Source organism: Myotis lucifugus, unplaced genomic scaffold (assembly GCF_000147115.1).
Source record: "Myotis lucifugus unplaced genomic scaffold, Myoluc2.0 scaffold_820, whole genome shotgun sequence".
Lineage (NCBI taxonomy): Eukaryota > Metazoa > Chordata > Mammalia > Chiroptera > Vespertilionidae > Myotis > Myotis lucifugus.
This window is the reverse complement of record NW_005871868.1, coordinates 68,663-88,158: the sequence shown is the minus strand read 5'-3', so window position 1 is coordinate 88,158 and position 19,496 is coordinate 68,663. Positions and strand designations below refer to the sequence as shown.

At 54.3% G+C, this 19,496-nt stretch overlaps 1 protein-coding gene and 1 non-coding gene across 2 annotated transcripts in view; both read left to right on the top strand.

Annotated features, from left to right (window-relative positions):
* The first annotated feature begins 2,663 nt into the window (after positions 1-2,663).
* Positions 2,664-2,791, top strand: LOC111824014. Its single transcript, XR_002827138.1, has one exon. It is a non-coding gene; the product is annotated as a small nucleolar RNA SNORA32 (small nucleolar RNA).
* Positions 2,792-10,830: 8,039 nt separating this feature from the next.
* LOC102437978 (lactadherin) overlaps positions 10,831-19,496 on the top strand; it is a 9,857-nt gene continuing 1,191 nt past the window's right edge. The window contains exons 1-5 of the mRNA XM_006106403.3: positions 10,831-11,012; positions 13,787-13,909; positions 14,359-14,493; positions 17,117-17,298; positions 17,944-18,099. Coding sequence (XP_006106465.2) covers positions 10,940-11,012; positions 13,787-13,909; positions 14,359-14,493; positions 17,117-17,298; positions 17,944-18,099 — 669 coding nt within the window. The 5' untranslated portion in view covers positions 10,831-10,939. The remainder of the gene's footprint in view (positions 11,013-13,786; positions 13,910-14,358; positions 14,494-17,116; positions 17,299-17,943; positions 18,100-19,496) is intronic.

The window sequence follows — 19,496 nt, the reverse complement described above, 5'->3', positions numbered from 1 at the left end:
GGGAGAGGGATAGAGAGTTAGAAACATCGATGAGAGAGAAACATCGATCAGCTGCCTCCTGCACATCCCCTACTAGGGATGTGCCTGCAACCTAGGTACATGCCCTTGACCAGAATCGAACCCGGGACCCTTCAGTCCACAGGCCAACGCTCTATCCACTGGGCCAAACCGGTTAGGGCAAGTTGCAGGCTCTTGGAAGGTGCCTGGAATACTTAAAGTCAAAGGGCAGGGCTACACTTGATAAGCTCAGGGGAGGGAGGCCTGCATGGTGGGCCTTACAAACACAGAGACTCAAAGTAATCACATAGGATGGTCTGAAATTAAAACTTTCTCTCTTATTTTAAAATATATTTTTATTGATTTCAGAGAGGAAGGGAGAGGGAGATAGAAACTTCATTGATGAGAGAATCATTGATTGGCTGCCTCCTGCATGCACCCTACTGGGGATCGAGCCCGAAACTTGGGCACGTGCCCTTGACCAGAATCGAACCAGGGACCCTTCAGTCCGCAGGCCAATGCTCTATCCACTGAGCCAAACTGGCTAGGGCTGAAATTAAAACTTTCTAACTAAAAGCGAGTAATGCAGGTAGTCACCTCCTAGGCCAGTATTTTCCCTCATAAAGGTCGATCTTTTCTTCTTTTTTTTTAAAATATATTTTATTGATTTTTTACAGAGAGGAAGGGAGAGAGAGAGAGAGTTAGAAACATGGATGAGAGAGAAACATCGATCAGCTGCCTCCTGCACATCTCCTACTGGGGATGTGCCCGAAACCCAGGTACATGCCCTTGACCGGAATCGAACCTGGGACCTTTCAGTCTGCAGGCTGACGCTCTATCCACTGAGCCAAACCGGTTTCGGCAGGTCGATCTTTTTTTTCTTCAAATATATATTATTGATTTCAGAGAGGAAGGGAGAGGGAGAGAGAGCTAGAAATATCAATGATAAGAGAGAATCATTGATTGGCTGCCTCTGCAGGCCCCAGACTGGGGATGGAGCCCCGCAGCCCGGGGATGTGCCCTGACCAGGAATTGAACCAGTGACCTCTTGGTTCCAGGGTCTACCCTCAACCACTGAGCCACACCAGGCTGGACCTAAAGGTTGATCTTTACCTTAACTGAGCCTATTGTCTTTTTGCATCTAAAATAACTGCCTGTGGAATGTTGAGGTAATTTCCTTTTTCCAGACCCCTCGGGTCACAATCGCCCACCGGAGGAGAGACTACCAAGCCTCTCATTGTTATGTAGAAGAAGTATCTACTTACTTTTTATGCGATCCCCCAATTCTCCTCACCACTCCCCTTTGCTCTTTGCTCTTTCCCCCCTCCCAAATCTATCTCCAGTGGATATCCTGTAACCCCCTTCTGCTTTCTCTTTTGATTATAATGTGTAAAATACGCCAGAGAATGGCGAAACTTTCCCAATCCGTTGAGATTTTGCTGCCCAGCCATGGTCAGTTTGGTTCAAATAAACTCATCACGATTCTTACAGGTTTGGAAGTTTTTTCCGCTGGTAGTTCCTTCCTGCCCTTTGACCTTTCAGTAGTCGAGGCAGCGGGGCAGAGGTGAGGGAGGGTGTTAGGGTCACGGAAGAAGGAAGGTGACCCTAATAGAGGGCACCTTCACAGAGCTCGTATCAGTGATGGCGAACCTATGACACGCGTGTCAGAGGTGACACGCGAACTCATTTTTTTGGTTGATTTTTCTTTGTTAAATGGCATTTAAATATATAAAATAAATATCAAAAATATAAGTCTTTGTTTTACTATGGTCGCAAAGATAAAAAAATTTCTATATGTGACACGGCACCAGAGTTAAGTGAGGGTTTTTCAAAAGGCTGACACGCCGAGCTCAAAAGGTTCGCCATCACTGCCATAGGTGCAAACACAGACCTTCTGCCTTCTCCTGGATTCTGCCCCTAAAGGAGCGCCCCCATTCCCACGGCCTGGGAGGATTTTCACGTTTATCTACCTATCTGTATGCATCAACTTGCTCCCACATCTCAACTCTACATCCCCAAACACAAAGATCCCAGAAGAATGTCCGCTCCCCCTCCCCCAGCTAAACAGGGGCTGAGAAGGAAGAAGACCGCCCTTGGCTAAGAATTGCTAGGAATTTGATCGGCCTTTACAAGTGGTCATTTCAAAGCTTCTGCCGGTTGTGTGTGTGTGTGTGTGTGTGTGTGTCTGTGTGTCTGAGAGAAGCAGCCTTGAAGGGTCTGGCTGGTTGGGACCCTGTCTGGTGCCTGGCAGGCCCTTGGGGCTGGGGAGCAGGGTGTGAAGTATGAACTCTGTATCTGATTCAGCCACGCTGAGCTGGGTTATTGGAGAAATGAGGCTTTTCTGCAAGTCAGGCACCTTGCTGGGGAGACTTGGTTCTGGACTTGGTGTGCCAAAGCTCCCTGGCCAAAGACCAGCCCTGTCTGGCGGAAGCCCCCAGGGCAAGCATGTCAAACTCAAAGCCCGCGGGCCACATGCTTCACTTATTTGGCCCCTGTTAGCCTTTGAGTTTGACATGCTTGCCCCCAGAGCGTTAATCAGCATTCTAGATTCTAGAAAGACAACTATGGACTCCAGAAATGAAATTCTTTTTTAGAAAAATATATTTTATTGATTTTTTACAGAGAGGAAGGGAGAGGGATAGAGAGTTAAAAAACATCGATGAGAATGGTCATTACCAAGGCTTTTAGAATGCAGTTTCTCATTTGCTGTGGACATGACCACAAAACATTTCCCCAATAGGTTTTTTTTTTCTGCTATGTTGGTAGCATAGCATTCAGCCTACTGGGAACATTTAAAAAAAACAACAACACATCGCTGAGAGAGAAACAACAATCAGCTGCCTCCCACATACCCCCACCGGGGATATGCCCGCAACCAAGGCAAATGCCCTTAACTGGAATTGAACCCGGGACCCTTGAGTCCTCAGGCTGACGCTCTATCCACTGAGCCAAACCGGTCAGGGCTAGAAATGAAATTCTTTAAAAAAGACAAATATCTTTGCCCGGTAGGTGTGGCTCAGTGGTTGAGTGTCGACCTAAGGAGGCTAAAAAGCTAATTCCAATGTAACCCTGATATTTGGGGGGCTAGCATTCAGAATCCATGCCAGCCAGCCCAATGTACATTCTTGATAACCTGTAATGAAGTCATTACTTCTTTTCCAGAAACTGGTCTTGCAGAACCTGTTGCAGAGGCCATAAAACTGTGAACAGTGCACTGTCCCGGAGGGAGGGTTATTAACGCTGGAGCCAGGCCAAACCATCAGATATGGCCTGGAGACCCCCAATAACCTGGTGGCTTTCTTGCAAGGCCCGAAAAAAGGACCAGAAGCATAATCCATATTTGCGGGACAAAGACCACAGGGAGATATAAAGAGAAGCCCCCTGCATTTTACTTTACTCAGATTTGGAAAGTTATTCCCTGAGTCCGCTGGCGCATTAAACAGTGTCCCTCCCTTTCTCTAAAAACGTCGCTTGGTTTTTCTTTGGTCTTTCGAACAGACGTATGAACCAAGGGGTCACAATTTGATTCCCGGTCAAGGGCACATGCCTGGGTTTCGGGCTGGATCCCCAGTAGGAGGCGTGCAGGAGGCAGACGATCAGTGATTCTCATCATTGATCTTCCTATCTCTCTCGCCCTCTCCCTTCCTCTCGGAAATCAATAAAAATGCATTAAAAGGGAAAGAGAAGACAAATATCTTTGACCTGTGGATGTGCTGGGGAAGGAGTGGATTCTGGCTGAAGGCCCCTGTCCCAGGGAATTCCTCTGCTGAGGTTGGTAGAACCTTGGACAGCACAGCGGGGAGCAAGGCTGGGAAAGGAGATGTTAACGTAAAAAAACATTGAAACCTGTAAAGAATTTTTTTGAGTTTATTTGAGCCAAACTGTCGACCTATGCTGGGAACAGAAGCTCAATGGATTGAGATAATGCTCCGAAGATTGGTGGGTTACATCTGTATTTATACATGGCAATCAAAGGAAAGGGACGTAGGTGGGTTACATGAAATCCCCTGGTGATAGATTAAGGAAGTAGGAGAAAGTGAAAGGGCGAGGGCTATGCCCTCCATCTTGCCCCGAATCCTCCATTTTTGGGCAGCAGCCATGTGCTCAGCAAGGAACTTCTTCCCGGAAGCCCAAGCCTCTGCTAGCCACACCTAGGATTTCTTTAAACTAACCAATGATAATCAAGGGAAGTGCGCGCCATAGACACAACCACATCCTGTGTAACAAGACCCAGACTTGCGCCTGGCCAATCGGCAGGGCCCACAGTCCTCTCTCCTCCCCGTACTATAAAACCCCTCTCCCCACAGAGCTAGCTGGCTCTCTGCTTCCTGCCGCTGCGTCGGCGAATGGGGTAGACGGGGAGTCTGAGCTAGCTCGAATAAAGACTCTTTTGCTTCTTGCATCGGACTCGGCTGGCTCCCTGGTGGTCTATTGGGGATCCTGAAATCTGGGCATAACAGAAAGCAAAGGGGGGAGGGGGAAACACCTGGGATTGGATAAAAAGGAAAATGTTGGACAGATGCTTCTTTTACATAGATAGATAGAGGATAGTTTAACATAATTAACAATTGATAACAATAACCATGAGGGAATGTCCTGGTGCCCTTTGTTGGGCCCTGTGGGGTCCGGAAAAAAGGAAGTTACAAGTTACCCAGACATTTCCCAGATATGTTATCTTAGAGGCAAAAAGACAATGGGCTCAGTAAAGATCTACATTGATCTTTGTCAGAGAAAATACTGGCCTAGGAAATGACTACCCACTATAACCTGTTTGTAGTTAAATATTTAATTTTCAGACCATCCGTTGTGTTGACTTTAGGTCTCTGAGTTTGCAAGACCGCCATGCAGGCCTCCCCTGAGCTTGTCAGGTGAGCATGTGGCCCCTTTTGTCCACAGAGACACCCCCCCAAGGGTCCTGTGAGAAGGGTTTCATGTCTTAGGGTCAAAAGGTTGGGAATGCTAGGTGACGTCATTAGGGGCTCCAGGACCTGCTGAGAACTGGAGGGTAAAACAAGATTTAGTACAAAGCATTGTTGGGAAGGAAGAATAAAAACATTTTCTCTACCCTCTTGGGTTCTGTACCTGAGGGCCTGTGAATTACATTTACAAAAGACAGATTAACAAGAGAGTAGACTTTATTTACACACAGCCTTGCTCAATGATGACTAACTCCAAATCGGGGTGAGAATTAGGGGCTTATCTGTCTAATTTAGCTGGGGAAAGGGAAGGGGAATAAAAAGCTTCTATGGGCCCTGGCTGGTGTGGCTCACTGGTTAGAGCCTCGGCCTGCGGACTGAAGGGTCCCGGGTTCGATTCTGGTCAAGGGCATGTACCTCGGTTGCAGGCTCCTCCCTGGCCTCGGCCCTGGTCAGGGCTCGTGCAGGAGGCAACCAATCGATATGTTCCTCTCACATAGATATTTCTATCTGTCCCTCCCTCTCTCTTCTACTCTCTCTAAATAACAATGAAAAAATATCCTCGGTGAGGATTAAAACAAACAAAAAGCTTTCTGTCTCCTTCAGGGCTGTGAAACTAAGGACCGGATTTATAGTAGGGTTACTCTCGCTCCCTTTCCTGGGAGTACACCCACCCCGAAGAGGGAATTAATGGCGATCCTAATTTCTCAGAAGTTTCTGTTTGTAGTCAGATAGGCAAGTCACCAGAGGCTTCTTTTTGTATCTGTTGAATTTCAAATGTCTCTGGCTTAAAATCTTCTTTATACCAACTCTGGGCTTCTAAATGGGTCCTCACACCACACAGTTTGGCAGATGCTCAGTGAATTTTTTTAAAAAGATATTTGTATTGATTTCAGAGAGGAAGGGAGAGGGAGAGAGAGATAGAAACATCAATAATGAGAGAGAATCATTGATCGGCTGCCTCCGGCACACCCCACACCGGGGATCAAGCCCACAACCTGGGCATGTGCCCTTGACCAGATTCGAACCTGGGACCCTTCAGTCCTCAGGCTGGCGCTCTATCTACTGAGCCACACCGGCTAGGGCCCTCCTAGCTTCTTACTACCCTGCCTCACGTCCAGCTGGAGGATGAGAAGAGGGGAGGAACTGGAGAGGCTGGTGCTGGCGATGGTGGTGCTGATGGGGTTAGCCAGTGACCAGCTCTCCTGGCCTGGATTTTACTGACACCTCGCCCGCCACCCTGCCCAGCCTGGGCGCTTGCCCCAGGCCTTCCTGAATTCCACTTCCAGGAAAGGACTTAATGTTCTTCTGGCAATGGCCTTGCTCTGGACTCAGGCGTGAGATGATGGGGTGTCCAGATGTCCAGCTGGCCCAGTTAGAAAGGCTTTGATCAGGGCCCTATAAAAATAGATCTTTCTAAGGCCTTTCTTTCACTTCCTCTCTACTCAGCAGAGCGAGTACCCACCCAACCCAGGTGTGGGCGTGTTTCTTGTCCGCAGCAGATGCAGGCTGCTGGAACCGTTCTGGGCCAGTGAGGCCACTCCCCTTGGTGCCATTAACCCCTTGGGAAGGAAGAAAGGAGACAGACTCTGAAGAAAGAAAATAAAGGTGCCTGCCCGGCCATTGTGGCTCAGTGGTTGAGCATCTAACCATGAACCAGGTGGTCATGGTTCGATTCCCGGTCAGGGCACATGTTAGGGTCGCTGAAGGAGGAACACACAAGGCCAAAAGGGGTAAAGAATTATGCATTTATTAGGTCACCTGGAAAACCACATGGGCTGAGCCCCAAAATGGCACTAGCCCCCAAAGAAGGGGAGTCAGAGGTTTTTAAAGGACTCTAGGCAGGCTTTTTTTTTAAAATATATTTTATTGATTTTTTACAGAGAGGAAGGGAGAGGGATAGAGAGTTAGAAATATTGATCAGCTGCCTCCTGCACTCTCCCTACTGGGATGTGCCCAGAACTAAGGTATATGCCCTTGACTGGAATCGAACCTGGGACCCTTGAGTCTGCAGGCTGACGCTCTTTCCACTGAGCCAAACCGGTTAGGGGTCTAGGCAGACTTTTGCTGGACGGAGAATTCTCTGTGCAGGTCTGGATCCTGGGAAGGTACAGAGGGGAGAGATAATGGTCTTAGCAAGTGGAATGTGGTCTAAGGGAAAGGGAATGTCCGTTGTGAAGTGGCCTAAGGGTCAGTTCCCAGGGGAGGGGTATCAATTCAATTATTTGATCAGACCTAACACCGGGTGGCAGGCTCAATCCTTCGTAGGGGGCTTGCAGGAGGCAGCCGATCAAGGATTCTCCCTCATCATCGATGTTTCGATTTCTCTCTCCCTCTCCCTTTCTTTCTAAAATCATAAAAATATATTTAAAAAAAAATAAATAAAAAGAAGCCCTAACCGGTTTTGCTCAGTGGATAGAGCATCGGCCTGCAGACTGAAGGGTCCTGGGTCCAATTCCAGTCAAGGGCACATGCCCAGGTTGTGGGCTCAATTCCCAGTAGGGGGCGTGCAGGAGGCAGCTGATCAATGATTCTCATCATTGATATTTCTATCTCCCTCTCCCTTCCTTTCTGAAATCAATAAAAATATATTTTTAAAAAAGTAAAAAGGCCCTGACCAGTTTGGCTCAGCAGATAGAGCTTCGGCCTGCGGACTGAAGGGTCCCGGGTTCGATTCCGGTCAAGGGCATGTACCTGGATTGCGGGCACATCCCCTGTTCAGGAGGCAGCTGATCAATGATTTTCTCTCATCATTGATGTTTCTATCTCTCTCTCTCTCCCTCTCCCTTCCGCTCTGAAATCAATAAAAAAATATATTTTAAAAAAAGTAAAAAGTAAATAAAAAGAAAAGGAAGGCGCCTGAGGAGCAGCTGGGCAGGGGTCATCAGACAGGTAAGACGTGAAGCGGGGGCTTGGATCCAGCTCTAACCCCTTGTGCAGCAGCCGGTGGGTGAGAAGATACGTCCGGAGGCCGCTCAGCTGTGAAGAGGGGACCTTTGGCTGGTCCGGAGTGTCCGGCTTCAGGCGTCAGAGGAGGGGAGATCAGGGTGGGGTAGTCGCCAGAGACATCAGGGAGGACAGTGGTTAATTGAAGCCCCAGCCGAAGCCAGAAAACTCCCATAAAGGAACCTCAGAATGCCACCCACCTTTCTGGTTTCAGCGAGAAAACACGTTTGCGTTTTTGAAACTGAGAGTGTATTTATTCCCCAGCACTGGGCCCTGGCCCTTGGCCTTTGGGTTAGCAACAAAAGCGGGCTGTTTGGTCCCTGGGCAGGGATGTTTGCTCACAGAGCAGGAGTGCGCTGAGCAGTGGCTCTGGGAAGGAGGGTGTGCGTTTGCAGGCCGTGAGCGTAAAGGCCATGAGTGTGAGGCCGCTGTGTATTCTGCTCAAGCTCATGTGACGTCTGCGCTCCCAAATGCTGGAAAGCAGAGGAGGAGGTGCGGCCGGGCAGCCTCTTCTCTCCTCTTTACATTGATGGAGTTGGATAGTGTTGACCAATAATTGTAAACCAGCCTCTTAGAGATAGTTTTTTAAAAATATATATTTTATTGATTTTTTTACAGAGAGGAAGGGAGAGGGATAGAGAGATAGAAACATTGATGAGAGAGAAACATTGATCAGCTGCCTCCTGCACATCTTCTACTGGGGATGTGCCGGCAACCAAGGTACATGCCCTTGACCGGAATCGAACCCGGGACCTTTCAGTCTGCAGGCCGACGCTCTATCCACTGAGCCAAACCGGTCAGGGCGAGATAGTTGTTTTTTAAAAAAAGAATATATATTTTTATTGATTTCAGAGAGGAAGAGAAAGATAGAAACATCAATGATGAGAGAAAATCATTGATCAGCTGCCTCCTGAACACCCCCTACTGGGATCGAGCCCGCAACCCGGGCATGTGCCCTTGACTGGAATTGAACCCAGGACCCTTCAGTCCGCAGGCCGATGCTCTATCCGCTGAGCCAAACCGGCCAGGGCTGGGATGGTTCTTTCTACCACGCTGCACTCTGAGGACACTGGTGAAAGGCTTCCATCTCCAGAAGTGAAATTGCAGGTAGAGTTATTTTCTTGTCCAGTACCAAGACCCTTTTCCGGTTGGCTGTTGGCTGTATTCCATAAAATGCTTGATTTCATGAACTCTGAGCAGGTGCTAGCAAATACTACACATTTGAGTATAGCTGGCTGCAGCCAGCACATCAATATTTTCTGTGTTAATTGCCAGAGTGGCCGTGTAAGCATATTGTAGAAGGGGGATAAAACCAGTCACTGTAACAAGATGCAAATCAAACACATTCTTTAAAAAAAATTATATATATATATATATATATATATATATATATATATATTGATTTCAGAGAGGAAGGGAGAGGAGGAGAGTTAGAAACAGTGATGATAATCATTGATTGGCTGCCTCCTGCACGCCCCCTACTGGGGATCGAGCCCACAACCCGGGCATGTGCCCTTGACCGGAATCGAACCCGAGACCTTTCAGTCCACAGGCCCATGCTCTATCCATTGAGCCAAACCAGCTAGGTCTCCAACACATTCTTGTCCTCATCCTCTGCTTGGCCTACAGGTTTGGTGCGGAGAAAAAAAATCACTGCAAACTGCTAGTACCTGGCAAATTTTGTCCTGGACACGAATGGTGCGATCACAGACATGGCCTCATTTCGCAGCAGCTTAGCTTTCGAAGCATTTTCTCACTGTGGGAAGAAGAGCCACTGAGTATATGTTTCCTCACCCATCTTTTCCTTCCTCTTCTGCAGATGCTCTTCAAGGATGCAAATGCATCGGAAACGGCCTGCGGGCGGCACTGCGGGGACCGGGAGGCCTGGTGCGTGGCGCCTCGCAGCAGCCAGGTGCCCGCGAGCCGGGAGCGTGCGGCGTGGCGGGGGGCAGGCGCCCGTGGCGCTCGGGGGAGCCTTAGGAGAGGAGCGAGGGGACGGCCGTTGGGGCCGGTTCGCCGTAGGCAGGCGGCTGTGGAGGCAGCGCAGCGACGGCTCGTGTTTTCCTGGCGTCGGGGGGTGGGGGGAGGGAAGGGGAAGGGGGGTAAGAGGAGGGGAAGGGAGGTTGGGAGGGAGCCGCCGCCTATCAACTCCATGTCAAAGGATGCTGCTAGGATGTGCTCTGCTTCCTTTGAATGCACATCATGTGAGTTCCTTTTTTTTTTCTTTTTCCAATATATTTTTATTGACTTCAGAGAGGAAGGGAGAGGGAGACAGAGATGGAAACCTCAATGATGAGGGAGAATCATGGATCGGCTGCCTCCTGCACGCCCCCTACTGGGGACGCAGCCGGCAACCGGGGCACCTGCCCCCGACCGGAACCCAACCGGGACCTTGCAGTCCGCAGGCGGGGTCTCTAACCACTGAGTTACACCAGCCAGGGCCACCTGCGTAGGGTGGATTCCTACACGTGGAATTGCTAAGCCTCCTGGGCTCCGCGCCTGTCACTTTGACAGGGATTACCCGGTCGCTCCCTGGAGAAGCTGAACCAATTGGCACGCCCTCCGACAATGCCTGCTGGGGCCTGTTCGCCACAGCCTCCTGCTCACAGCGAGCTCCTCACTTGCTCTGTGCCATTGCCAATCTGATAAGTGAAGCTGGTATTCAGTGTGCTTGCAATTTTCGTTAGTATGATGCATAGGGTTTAGCTATTTAAGTCTAAAGTAAAAAAAAAAAAATACAGCTAAAACCCAAACAACTCCATCTGCGCTCTTCCCTGTCCAGTCTATTTAGACCGGGCGCCGGGTCACACCACCCCCAACCCAGAGGCCGGGCGGGCGTGGCCGGGCAGGAGGTGGGAGGCGAGGACCCTTGGGTCCCTCCGCCTCCGACCCCCTCGTCACTCCCTGCTGCGGAGCCCCGCCCCGAGTCCGCCCCTGGCCGGCCTGGGCGGAGCTCGCGGGCCAGTGGGAGGTGCAGCGCTGCCTGATTTATTCCGGTCCCGGAGCTGGAGTGAGAGCCCGCGGTCTGTCTGCACGGCCCGATCTTCAGTCCCGCGCCGGGTCCCCCACTTGTGCGCAGCATGCCGGGCCCCCGCCTGCTGGCCGCGCTCTGCGGCGCGCTGCTCTGCGCCTCCGGCCTCTTCGCCGGCTCCGGTGAGTGATCGCGCCGCCCTCGCCCCTCCTCTCCGCTCGGAAGTTCGGCGCGGCGCCCTCCCTCCACCTCCACTGTTGACAAACTTGGGCAGGGAGTCTCGGCGGGGCCGAGGGGCGACCTCCCCGGCTGCGCCCCCGCTGCGCCCCGGCTGGCGGCCGCGCTGCGCTCGGCCTCTCCCGCCATCTCCGCACTGGGGAGTTTTGGTCGGCGAGAGAGGCTGGGGCGCCGGGCGGTGGCTCGGGACACTGGGTGACAGCCCAGCCATCCCCGGGGAGGTGGCTGCAACATAACAAAGGAATCCGCTGTGGAGGGGCCTCTCTTTCCCCATCTGTATCATGAGGCCATTGCACCGTGACCGCCCCGCGCGCGCCTTCCCGCTGCAAGTTTCTCGGACTCCGGTCCCGATCAGTCTCCGGCCAACTAACTTCCCTCCCGGGCAGCGAATTCCCTCCCAAGCCCTGGCCGCTGGTCCGATCCTTGCAGATTTCCGCCCGCGCGCGCGTGGCGTGGCGCGGCGCTCACCAGCGATAAGAGGGAGGGAGGGCGGGGAAGTGGGTGGGATGCCAGGGCTCTAGGTGGGGCCCGGGAGAGGATTCCCAGGCTGGGGAAGGCCTCGGAAAAGGGCTGCGTCCTGCTGCGGCCGGCCAGGCTGGCTTCCTCTCCGGACTCCTTCCGTGGCCTTGGTCTGCTGTTGTATCTTCCCTGGTCCTCCTCCCCCGCCCACGCCCAGGAGGCCTCCCTCCACCAGCGGGGCCTCCCGCAGGCGGGTCTGGGATGCCTTATCCCCTTGGCAGCGGGGCCCCGCAGTCCTCCTCCTCCAGGACTGGGGGAAGGAGGTGGGTGGGCGACCCCTTCAGGCGCCCCCTCCATCACTTCCAGGACTGACTGGAGCCAGAGGGTGGGCGGATCACAGCGGAGGCCTGGCTCTGACCCCTGACCCCGGGCCTGCAGCAAGAAGCCTTTGAGGCCACGCCAGGCTCCCACGCACTGGGGAGCTGGTGGCTCCCCTCAGTAACCCTTAGAGACCTGGGTCTTGTCCCTTCCCCTTCCTCTCAGTCCCCGCAGCCTGGAGAAATGTACCAAAAGGGCAGGACCCTGAAATCCCAAAGGTGGTTAAGTTAGTAGGGGGGTGATCTGGCTTTTCCTGGGACCGGGAAGTCCTCAGGCTGCTGTGCCCCAGGTGAGTCAGTCTAGGGCCCCCAGGGGAAGGAGGCACCTTGTCCCCTTCCCTTTCCCTTTTTCCCCCTGGACCACGTGGCCCGGCAGCCACTTGGGAGGGCGAGGAAGCGCAGTTGGACTTGGCTGGGACCGGAGCCCAGGACTCTGGCCATTACCAAGGCCCTGTCTGTGCCCGAGCCGCCGCCCGCCGCTGGCCAGGTCAGGGGAGGGGATTAACCTGCTATTTAAAGCCAGTGACTAATAGCGCGTGGGGAGCCGCCTAAGCTCCCGAGGCCCGTGCAAAGGTGGAGTTCTGAGGGCTCCAGAGCTCATTAACGGTATTCCCTTCCCTGCAGCCCGGCCCGGCTCGCGGGGACTTTGGGGTTCCAGGAGGAGGGTGCTCCAGCCCGGCATGGCCAGACTGGCGGGGAGGAACAAATGTTTCACGTGTCTTACCCCGAGCAGGTGTGGGGCCCCGGGGAGCCCTCTGGGACGCTAAGGTCAGAAGCCCCCCCTCCAGGCCTGGCTCACCCCGTTCTCCAGAGCCAAGGGACTCTGGGTAATCGTGCACATCGGCCACCCAGGCAGGCCCCCAGCGGAGGCTGTGATGTCCTCGCCAGCCCTCCTCCCACGTCTGAAGCCCTCGTCCAGTGTGTCTCACATCCGCCTGCCCTCCTCACCCCCTCTGCCTTCCTTTCTCACCTGGAGGCCTGGGGCAGCGTCCCCGATGCTCTCCTGGTCCCCTAGATCCCTGATATCCTGTCACCTGTCCACCCAGCAGCCAGAGGGATCTTTGTGTCACTCCCAAGCGCCTCCCCACCCCAGGCGAGGCCAGCCCATCTCGGCAGATAACAGTTCCCTTCTCGGAATTGGAACCAGGGTCCCCATCCCTCCAACCCGAGTGAGGATCTCTGATTTGCTTTTTCCTGGTGGGTCATGGTAGGGAGGCTGAAGGAAGGTGACGAGGCCTTGGTGTGCAGGTAGAAAAGTCTAAAGTTGTCATTCTTGTTGTCCCTTCCGGTCCGGTCCCAGCCCACCTGGTTAGCTGTCTTACTGGTCTCCCAGTGTACGCAGCTCTCTGTGCTTCTGCCTTTTTTTTTTTTTTTTAATAAATAGATTTTTATTGATTTCAGAGAGGAAGGGAGAGGGAGAGAGAGAGAGAAACATTAATGATGAGAGAGAATCATGGATCGGCTGCCTCCTGCACGCCCCCTCCTGGGGATCGAGCCTGCCACCCGGGCATGTGCCCTGACCGGGAATTGAACCGTGACCTCCTGGTTCACAGCTCAGTGCTCAATCACTGATCCATGCCGGCCAGGCCTGCCTTTCTTTAGCATGTCCTCTCCTCATTCCCCTGCTCGGTGCACCCCCCACCCCATCTTTTATGCCAGCTCACAGAACTGCAGTCTCCCTGGCAGAAACCACTGGAAAGTGGCCCCTTGTGTAGGCTCACGGGGCCTGTCAACCCCATTCACTGGTCCCCGTGACTCCTGGAGGCCTGGGCTACGCCTGATTTCTCTGTCTCGGGGGCCCAGCACTTACGTACATGGTAGTGGGCCCCCCAAGCATTTACTGTGCGAAGGAATTTGTTCCTGAGCTGGAGCTGCCGCTGCAGGTGACTTCTGTGACTCCATCGAGTGCCTGAACGGTGGGACCTGCCTGTCACAGGACGAGCTCCCCTTCTATTGCCTCTGCCCCGAAGGCTTTACGGGGCCCATTTGCAACGAGACTGAGAAAGGTACCTGCCCTGGGTGGCACCTGCCTCCCTCCGCCTCCCCTCGCTCCCAGTCGCAGCCCAGGCTGCTGGGGTGAGCCGGTCTGTGTTGCAGTGGGCAGTGTCCCCCGCACCTGTCGGTTGTCAGCCAGCATTTCCCTGGAACCTGCCCCCCCCCCTCTCCGCAAGCCCCTTGCAGAGCTGGGTGCTTCCTTGATTCCTTGATTTGGGCTGATCCACCCACACATGACCCTCCCTGGCGCCAGGCTGGCCCAGGCCCCACCAGGCAGGGTGGGGGAGGGAGGGAAGGCCTGGGAGAGGGAGGTGGGCAGTGGGCGGAGCTTAGGCAGAGGGTCCCTTTGGGCTAGGTCCAACGGCTGCTGTCTGTCTCTGCCACCCCCCTGTTTCCCACCCCCCGTCCCCTCCCCCTCTTTCCTGATCACCTGCCCATCTAACTGCCTCCTCCTACCCAGGTCCCTGTTTCCCAAACCCCTGCCGCAACGATGCCGAATGCCAGGTGCTTGACGAGGAGGCACACCGTGGCGATGTCTTCAAACAGTATGTCTGTGAGTGCAAGCAAGGCTACTCGGGCGTCCATTGTGAGAGCAGTGAGTATCTGGGGCCTGCCCCGCTGTGGGGGAGGGGAGGGAGGGGGGAAGACCCTGAGCCACAGTCCTGGCAGCCGGGCCATGTCTGGTCTTATTAGCCTCTGTGTCAGGGCCTCCTCTGGGTAGATCGAGGGTGGGTCAGAGCCCACGTGAGGCCATAGGGTGGGGGCGGGGTTTGGTTGCTCCTCCCCTGGCTTCTTTCCTGGGGCTGCAGGCCAGGCCAGATGTCCCTGCAGGGGGAGTGAGGGGGGATGGTGGCCCCTGAATCATGCGAGCGCTGCTTCCTGGGTCCCCATGAACCAGATAAAGAGCATCAGGGTTAAGTGTTGGGGTTTTTCTTTCTTTTTTGTTTTGTTTTTGTTAATAGACTTTTATTGATTTCAGAGGGGAAGGGAGAAGGAGAGAGGGATGGAAGCATCAATGATGAGAGAGAATGATTGATTGGTTGCCTCCTGCACACCCCCCACTGGGGATCGAGCCCGGAACCCGGGCATGTGCCCTTGACCAGGAACCCAACCTGGGTGCCTTCAGTCTGCAGGCCGATGCTCTAACCACTGAGCAACCCGGCTAGGGCAAGTGTTGGGGTTTTTCTACCAAGAGGGGAAAAGAAACACATTTTTAATCTTTTGGAGCCCGGGAGGTCAGTCAATGAAGCTTGGGCCTCAGGGTCTGACAGCTCCCGGCCCATGTTTGATCTTCGGCCTCGTTATGGAGGTGAGGAGGGCGGGGCCTGGGGAGGCTGGGCTGTCCCATCACAGTCAGAGGCCCAGCATGGCCTGCTGGCCTGCTTGCTTACCCGGCAGCCGCAGAATGGCCCTGGGTGGGCCCAGCTGACATCAGCCGCCGTGGCTCTCATGTCCTCCCTCCTGGTCAGGTGTGAAAAGTCCACACCCAGCCCTGGCCAGCTTGGCTCAGTGGATAGAGTGTCAGCCTGCGGACTGAAGGGTCCCAGGTTCGATTCCGGCTGAGGGCACATGCCTGGGTTGCGGGCTCAATCCCCAGTAGTGGGTGTGCAGGAGGCAGCCGATCAATGATTCTCTCTCATCATTGATGTTTCTATCTCTCTTTCCTTCTCCCTTCCTCTCTGAAAATCAATAAAGAAATATATTAAAAAAGAAAAAAAGAACAGAAAAGTCCACGCCCAGGCCCAGGGATGGCTGCGGGGGTGGGGCGGACTTCTGCAGTCCTTTGTGTCTGTCCCTGAGCATCCTGAGCAGGGGGCAGGAGGTTGTCCTCAGACAGACGAGGGGACACGTGAAGTTTGCTGGGGCCCTGTGGGGAGCAGGTTAATTGATGCCCTTCACCTCACAGGCATGGGCCCTGGGCCGAGGCCAATGTGTTTGACATCCTGGGTGCAGGAGTGTGTGTGGGGAGTGTGTGGGGGGGTGAGGGCTCGCCACGCAGACAGCCCTGGGTGGGGGACAGGTGGGCCCGCTAATTACTGTGCTGGGCGCCGAGGTAACCATGGGTGTGTGCCTGAGTTGGAATTACCCCCCTAGCCTCCTGTGCTTCTGGCCTGGGGTCTGCCCTAGACGGGTGGCACCTGGGCGAGGCAGGAGGCGTCTACAGAGGCCGAGCAGCCCCCCAGAGGGACCTTTGCAGCCCCCCTATTTTTTTTTTTGTTAATCCTCACCCGAGGCTATTTTTCCATTGATTTTTAGAGAGAGTGGAAGAGAGAGGGAAAGACAGAGAGAAACATCGATGTGAGAGAAACACATGGATTGGTTGCCTCTTGCTTGTGCCCTGACCAGGGCCCGGGCCAGGGAGGAGCCTGCAACCAAGGTACATGCCCTTGACTGGAATCGAACCTGGGACCCTTTGGTCCACAGGCCAATGCTCTATCCACGGAGCCAAACTGGCTAGGGCTGCAGCCTCAAGAATGCATGTTTGAGTCCCTAAGGGGACAGGCACGTGGGTGTGAGGATAGTCCAGACCTGGGTTCCGACCTCTGCTCAGCCACTGGCGGCTCTGATCCTGGGTGCCTGTCACACTTGGAGCCCCACTTTGAACCCCATTCTCCCTGCGTGAGCCTGGGGTGCGGCGGTAGGGTGGCCTGAACCTGGGTTCCCTGCTGGGAGCCAGGAGAATGGCTCACCCCTTGACCACTTCGCTGGGGTGATGGTGAAGGTGATGGGGCCCCGGCCAGGGGCGGTTGGGCAGGTGGCTGGGGCAGGACCAGCAGTTGGAAAGGGCAGAGGGTCCAAGAGAAATCAGAACGGCCTTCACGTCCCACCAGTAAACTCGTGCCATATGGGGTTCTAGAAGATTCCACACGGATTTGCTTACGGGTGTGCTTATTGCTTTGGGGGCAGCCCACTGCCCTCTGAGGTGCCCCTTCTCCCAAAGCCGTCCTGGGGGAGCCAGGGGCGGGGCTGGGTGCAGTGGTCCTCCTGATAGGAGCCTCCAGCTGTCAATCACGGCAGCCTCAGGCGTACAGGCCTGGGTGCTGTGCTTGCTTCCTCACCGGGCACCCTTTCCCGGTACCTCCTCTTGGGTCTCGCTGTCCCCTGTGGTCTCTGCTCTGGGTCCCGGGCAGAGGCCACACCGTCTGTCTTCTTATTCTCTCGTCCTCTGGGTCCCGCCTGCGAGGGTGGCCACCCGACTGCCGTCTCCCTCCCTGCAGGGTGCGCCATGCCGCTGGGCATGGAGACGGGGGCCATCGCTGACCGGCAGATCTCCGCCTCGTCCGTGCACTTGGGCTTCATGGCTTTGCAGCGCTGGGCCCCGGAGCTGGCCCGCCTGCACCGCTCGGGCATTGTCAACGCCTGGACAGCCAGCAACTACGATAGGAAGCCCTGGATCCAGGTATGGAAGCGGGGGGCTGGCGGGGGGCATGATGGGAGGAGCAAAGGTGAGATGAGTGTGTGCATTTGGGGGTCACCGTGGGAGGGTTCATCAGGGGGTCCAGGTATCAAGGTAGCAGGTTCCTCCAGATCAGTGGTCGGCAAACTGCGGCTCGCGAGCCACATGCGGCTCTTTGGCCCCTGGAGTGTGGCTCTTCCACAAAATACCGACTTCTGCGCACGGGCCACGAAGTTTCAATCGCCCTGTACGTGCGTGCCCGCGCGTGGTATTTTGTGGAAGAGCCACGCTCCAGGGGCCCAAGAGCCGCATGTGGCTCTCGAGCCGCAGTTTGCCGACCACTGCTCCAGATGAAGTGTCTGTAAGTGGAGAGCAGCCTTGGGGGGCTTGGAGTAGGTGGGCGGGGTGAGGGGGAGCCGAGCCCAGGCTGTGGAGGGGCTGTTTGCACTGGATGAGGTCTCTGGGGGTCTTGTCCATCCTTCTGGGCTTCCCAGAGCACTGGGTCCCCAGTCCTGACAGGGTGGGACGAGAGAGACTCCATCCACCACTTACCCTGCTTGCACTGCCCCTGCTCTGGGTGCGGCGAGTGGAGGAGGTAGAAGGGACGCGGGAGTTGTAAGTGTCCCGTCCTGCCCACCCTGGGTCCAGGTGAACCTGCTGCGGAGGATGCAGGTGACGGGCGTGGTGACGCAGGGCGCCAGCCGCGCAGGCAGAGCCGAGTACGTGAAGGTGTTCAAGGTGGCGTACAGCCTCGACGGGAAAAAGTTCAAGTTCATCCAGGACGACGAGAACTCAGGAGACAAGGTGAGGCCGCCTGGGCCGGAAGGAAGGGCTGTGGTCAGCAGCCCGGGGCTCCAGCGTTGTTCGAGGGCCCCCACTGAGGCGAGGGTAGCCTGGGTGATTGGCCATGAGGGGAGCGGGGTCTTCAAGTGCATCTTTGCTCCCAGAAATTGGGAAACCCAGATTATTGCCATGTTTTGTGGTTACAAGTAAATCGCCTCACTTTATTTATTATTATTATTTTTTCTTATCCTTTGGATATATACCCAGAAGTGGGATTGATGGAGCGTATGATAGTTCTATTTCTAATTTTTTTAAAGGTTTTTTATCTTTTCTTTGTTATTTTGTTGTTGTTAATTCTCACTCAAGGATATTTGTCCGTTGATATTTTAAAAAATATATATTTTATTGATTTCAGAGAGGAAGGGAGAGGGAGAGAGAGAGAGAGAAACATCAATGATGAGAGAGAGAAACATCAATGATGAGAGAGAATCATGGATCGGCTGCCTCCTGCACGCCCCACACTGGGGATCAAGTCCGAAACCTAGGCATGTGCCCTGACCAGGAATTGCACCGTGACCTCCTGGTTCATAGGTTGATGCTCAACCACTGAGCCACACCTGCTGGGCTCCATTGATTTTTTTTTTTTGATTTTTTTTTAGAGAGAGTGGAAGGGAGTGGGAGAGACAGTGAGAGAGAAACATTGATGTGAGAGAGACACATCGATTGGTTGCCTCTGGGGCCAGGGATTGAGCCTGCAACTTAGGTATGTGGCCCTGACTGGAATCGAACCTGGGGCCTTTCAGTCCACAGGCCGATGCTCTATCCACTGAGCCAAACCAGCTAGGGCAATAGCCCCACTTTATAGATGAGAATAGTGAGACTCAACAGTGACCTGTTGGGGGGGGGTGCGGAGGAGGGTAGGGGAGCTGGGGTGCACTCCGAGCCTTCAGGGCCACCACGTACAGCCGTGCAGGTGTCACGCTCAAGGATATCACTAGCAGGCAAGCCCATTCACCACGGGGACAGATGTTTGTGTGCTTCTACCTGTGGGAAAACTGTTACAATAAAGCGACTTGAGAAAGGAGTGCCTTTTCCGAACTCCCACAGGCACCCTGTAGATTGATAGGTGGCCCTGTGTGCAAGACGGGGGTTCATGCCCAGGCACCGTGATGACCAAGGAAGGTGTCACAAGGGGAATCTTGGGGGTGGGGGTGGCCAAGGGAAGCCCACCTGCCCGCCCCCTAGGCCTGAGGAGGAAAAGGACAATCCCAGGACGGGGTCCTGCCCCCATTGACCATCCCTCTACTCCAGTGGTTCTCAACCTTCTGGCCCTTTAAATACAGTTCCCCATGTTGTGACCAACCATACATTATTTCGTTGGCTACTTCATCACTGTCATGTTGCTACTGCGATGATCG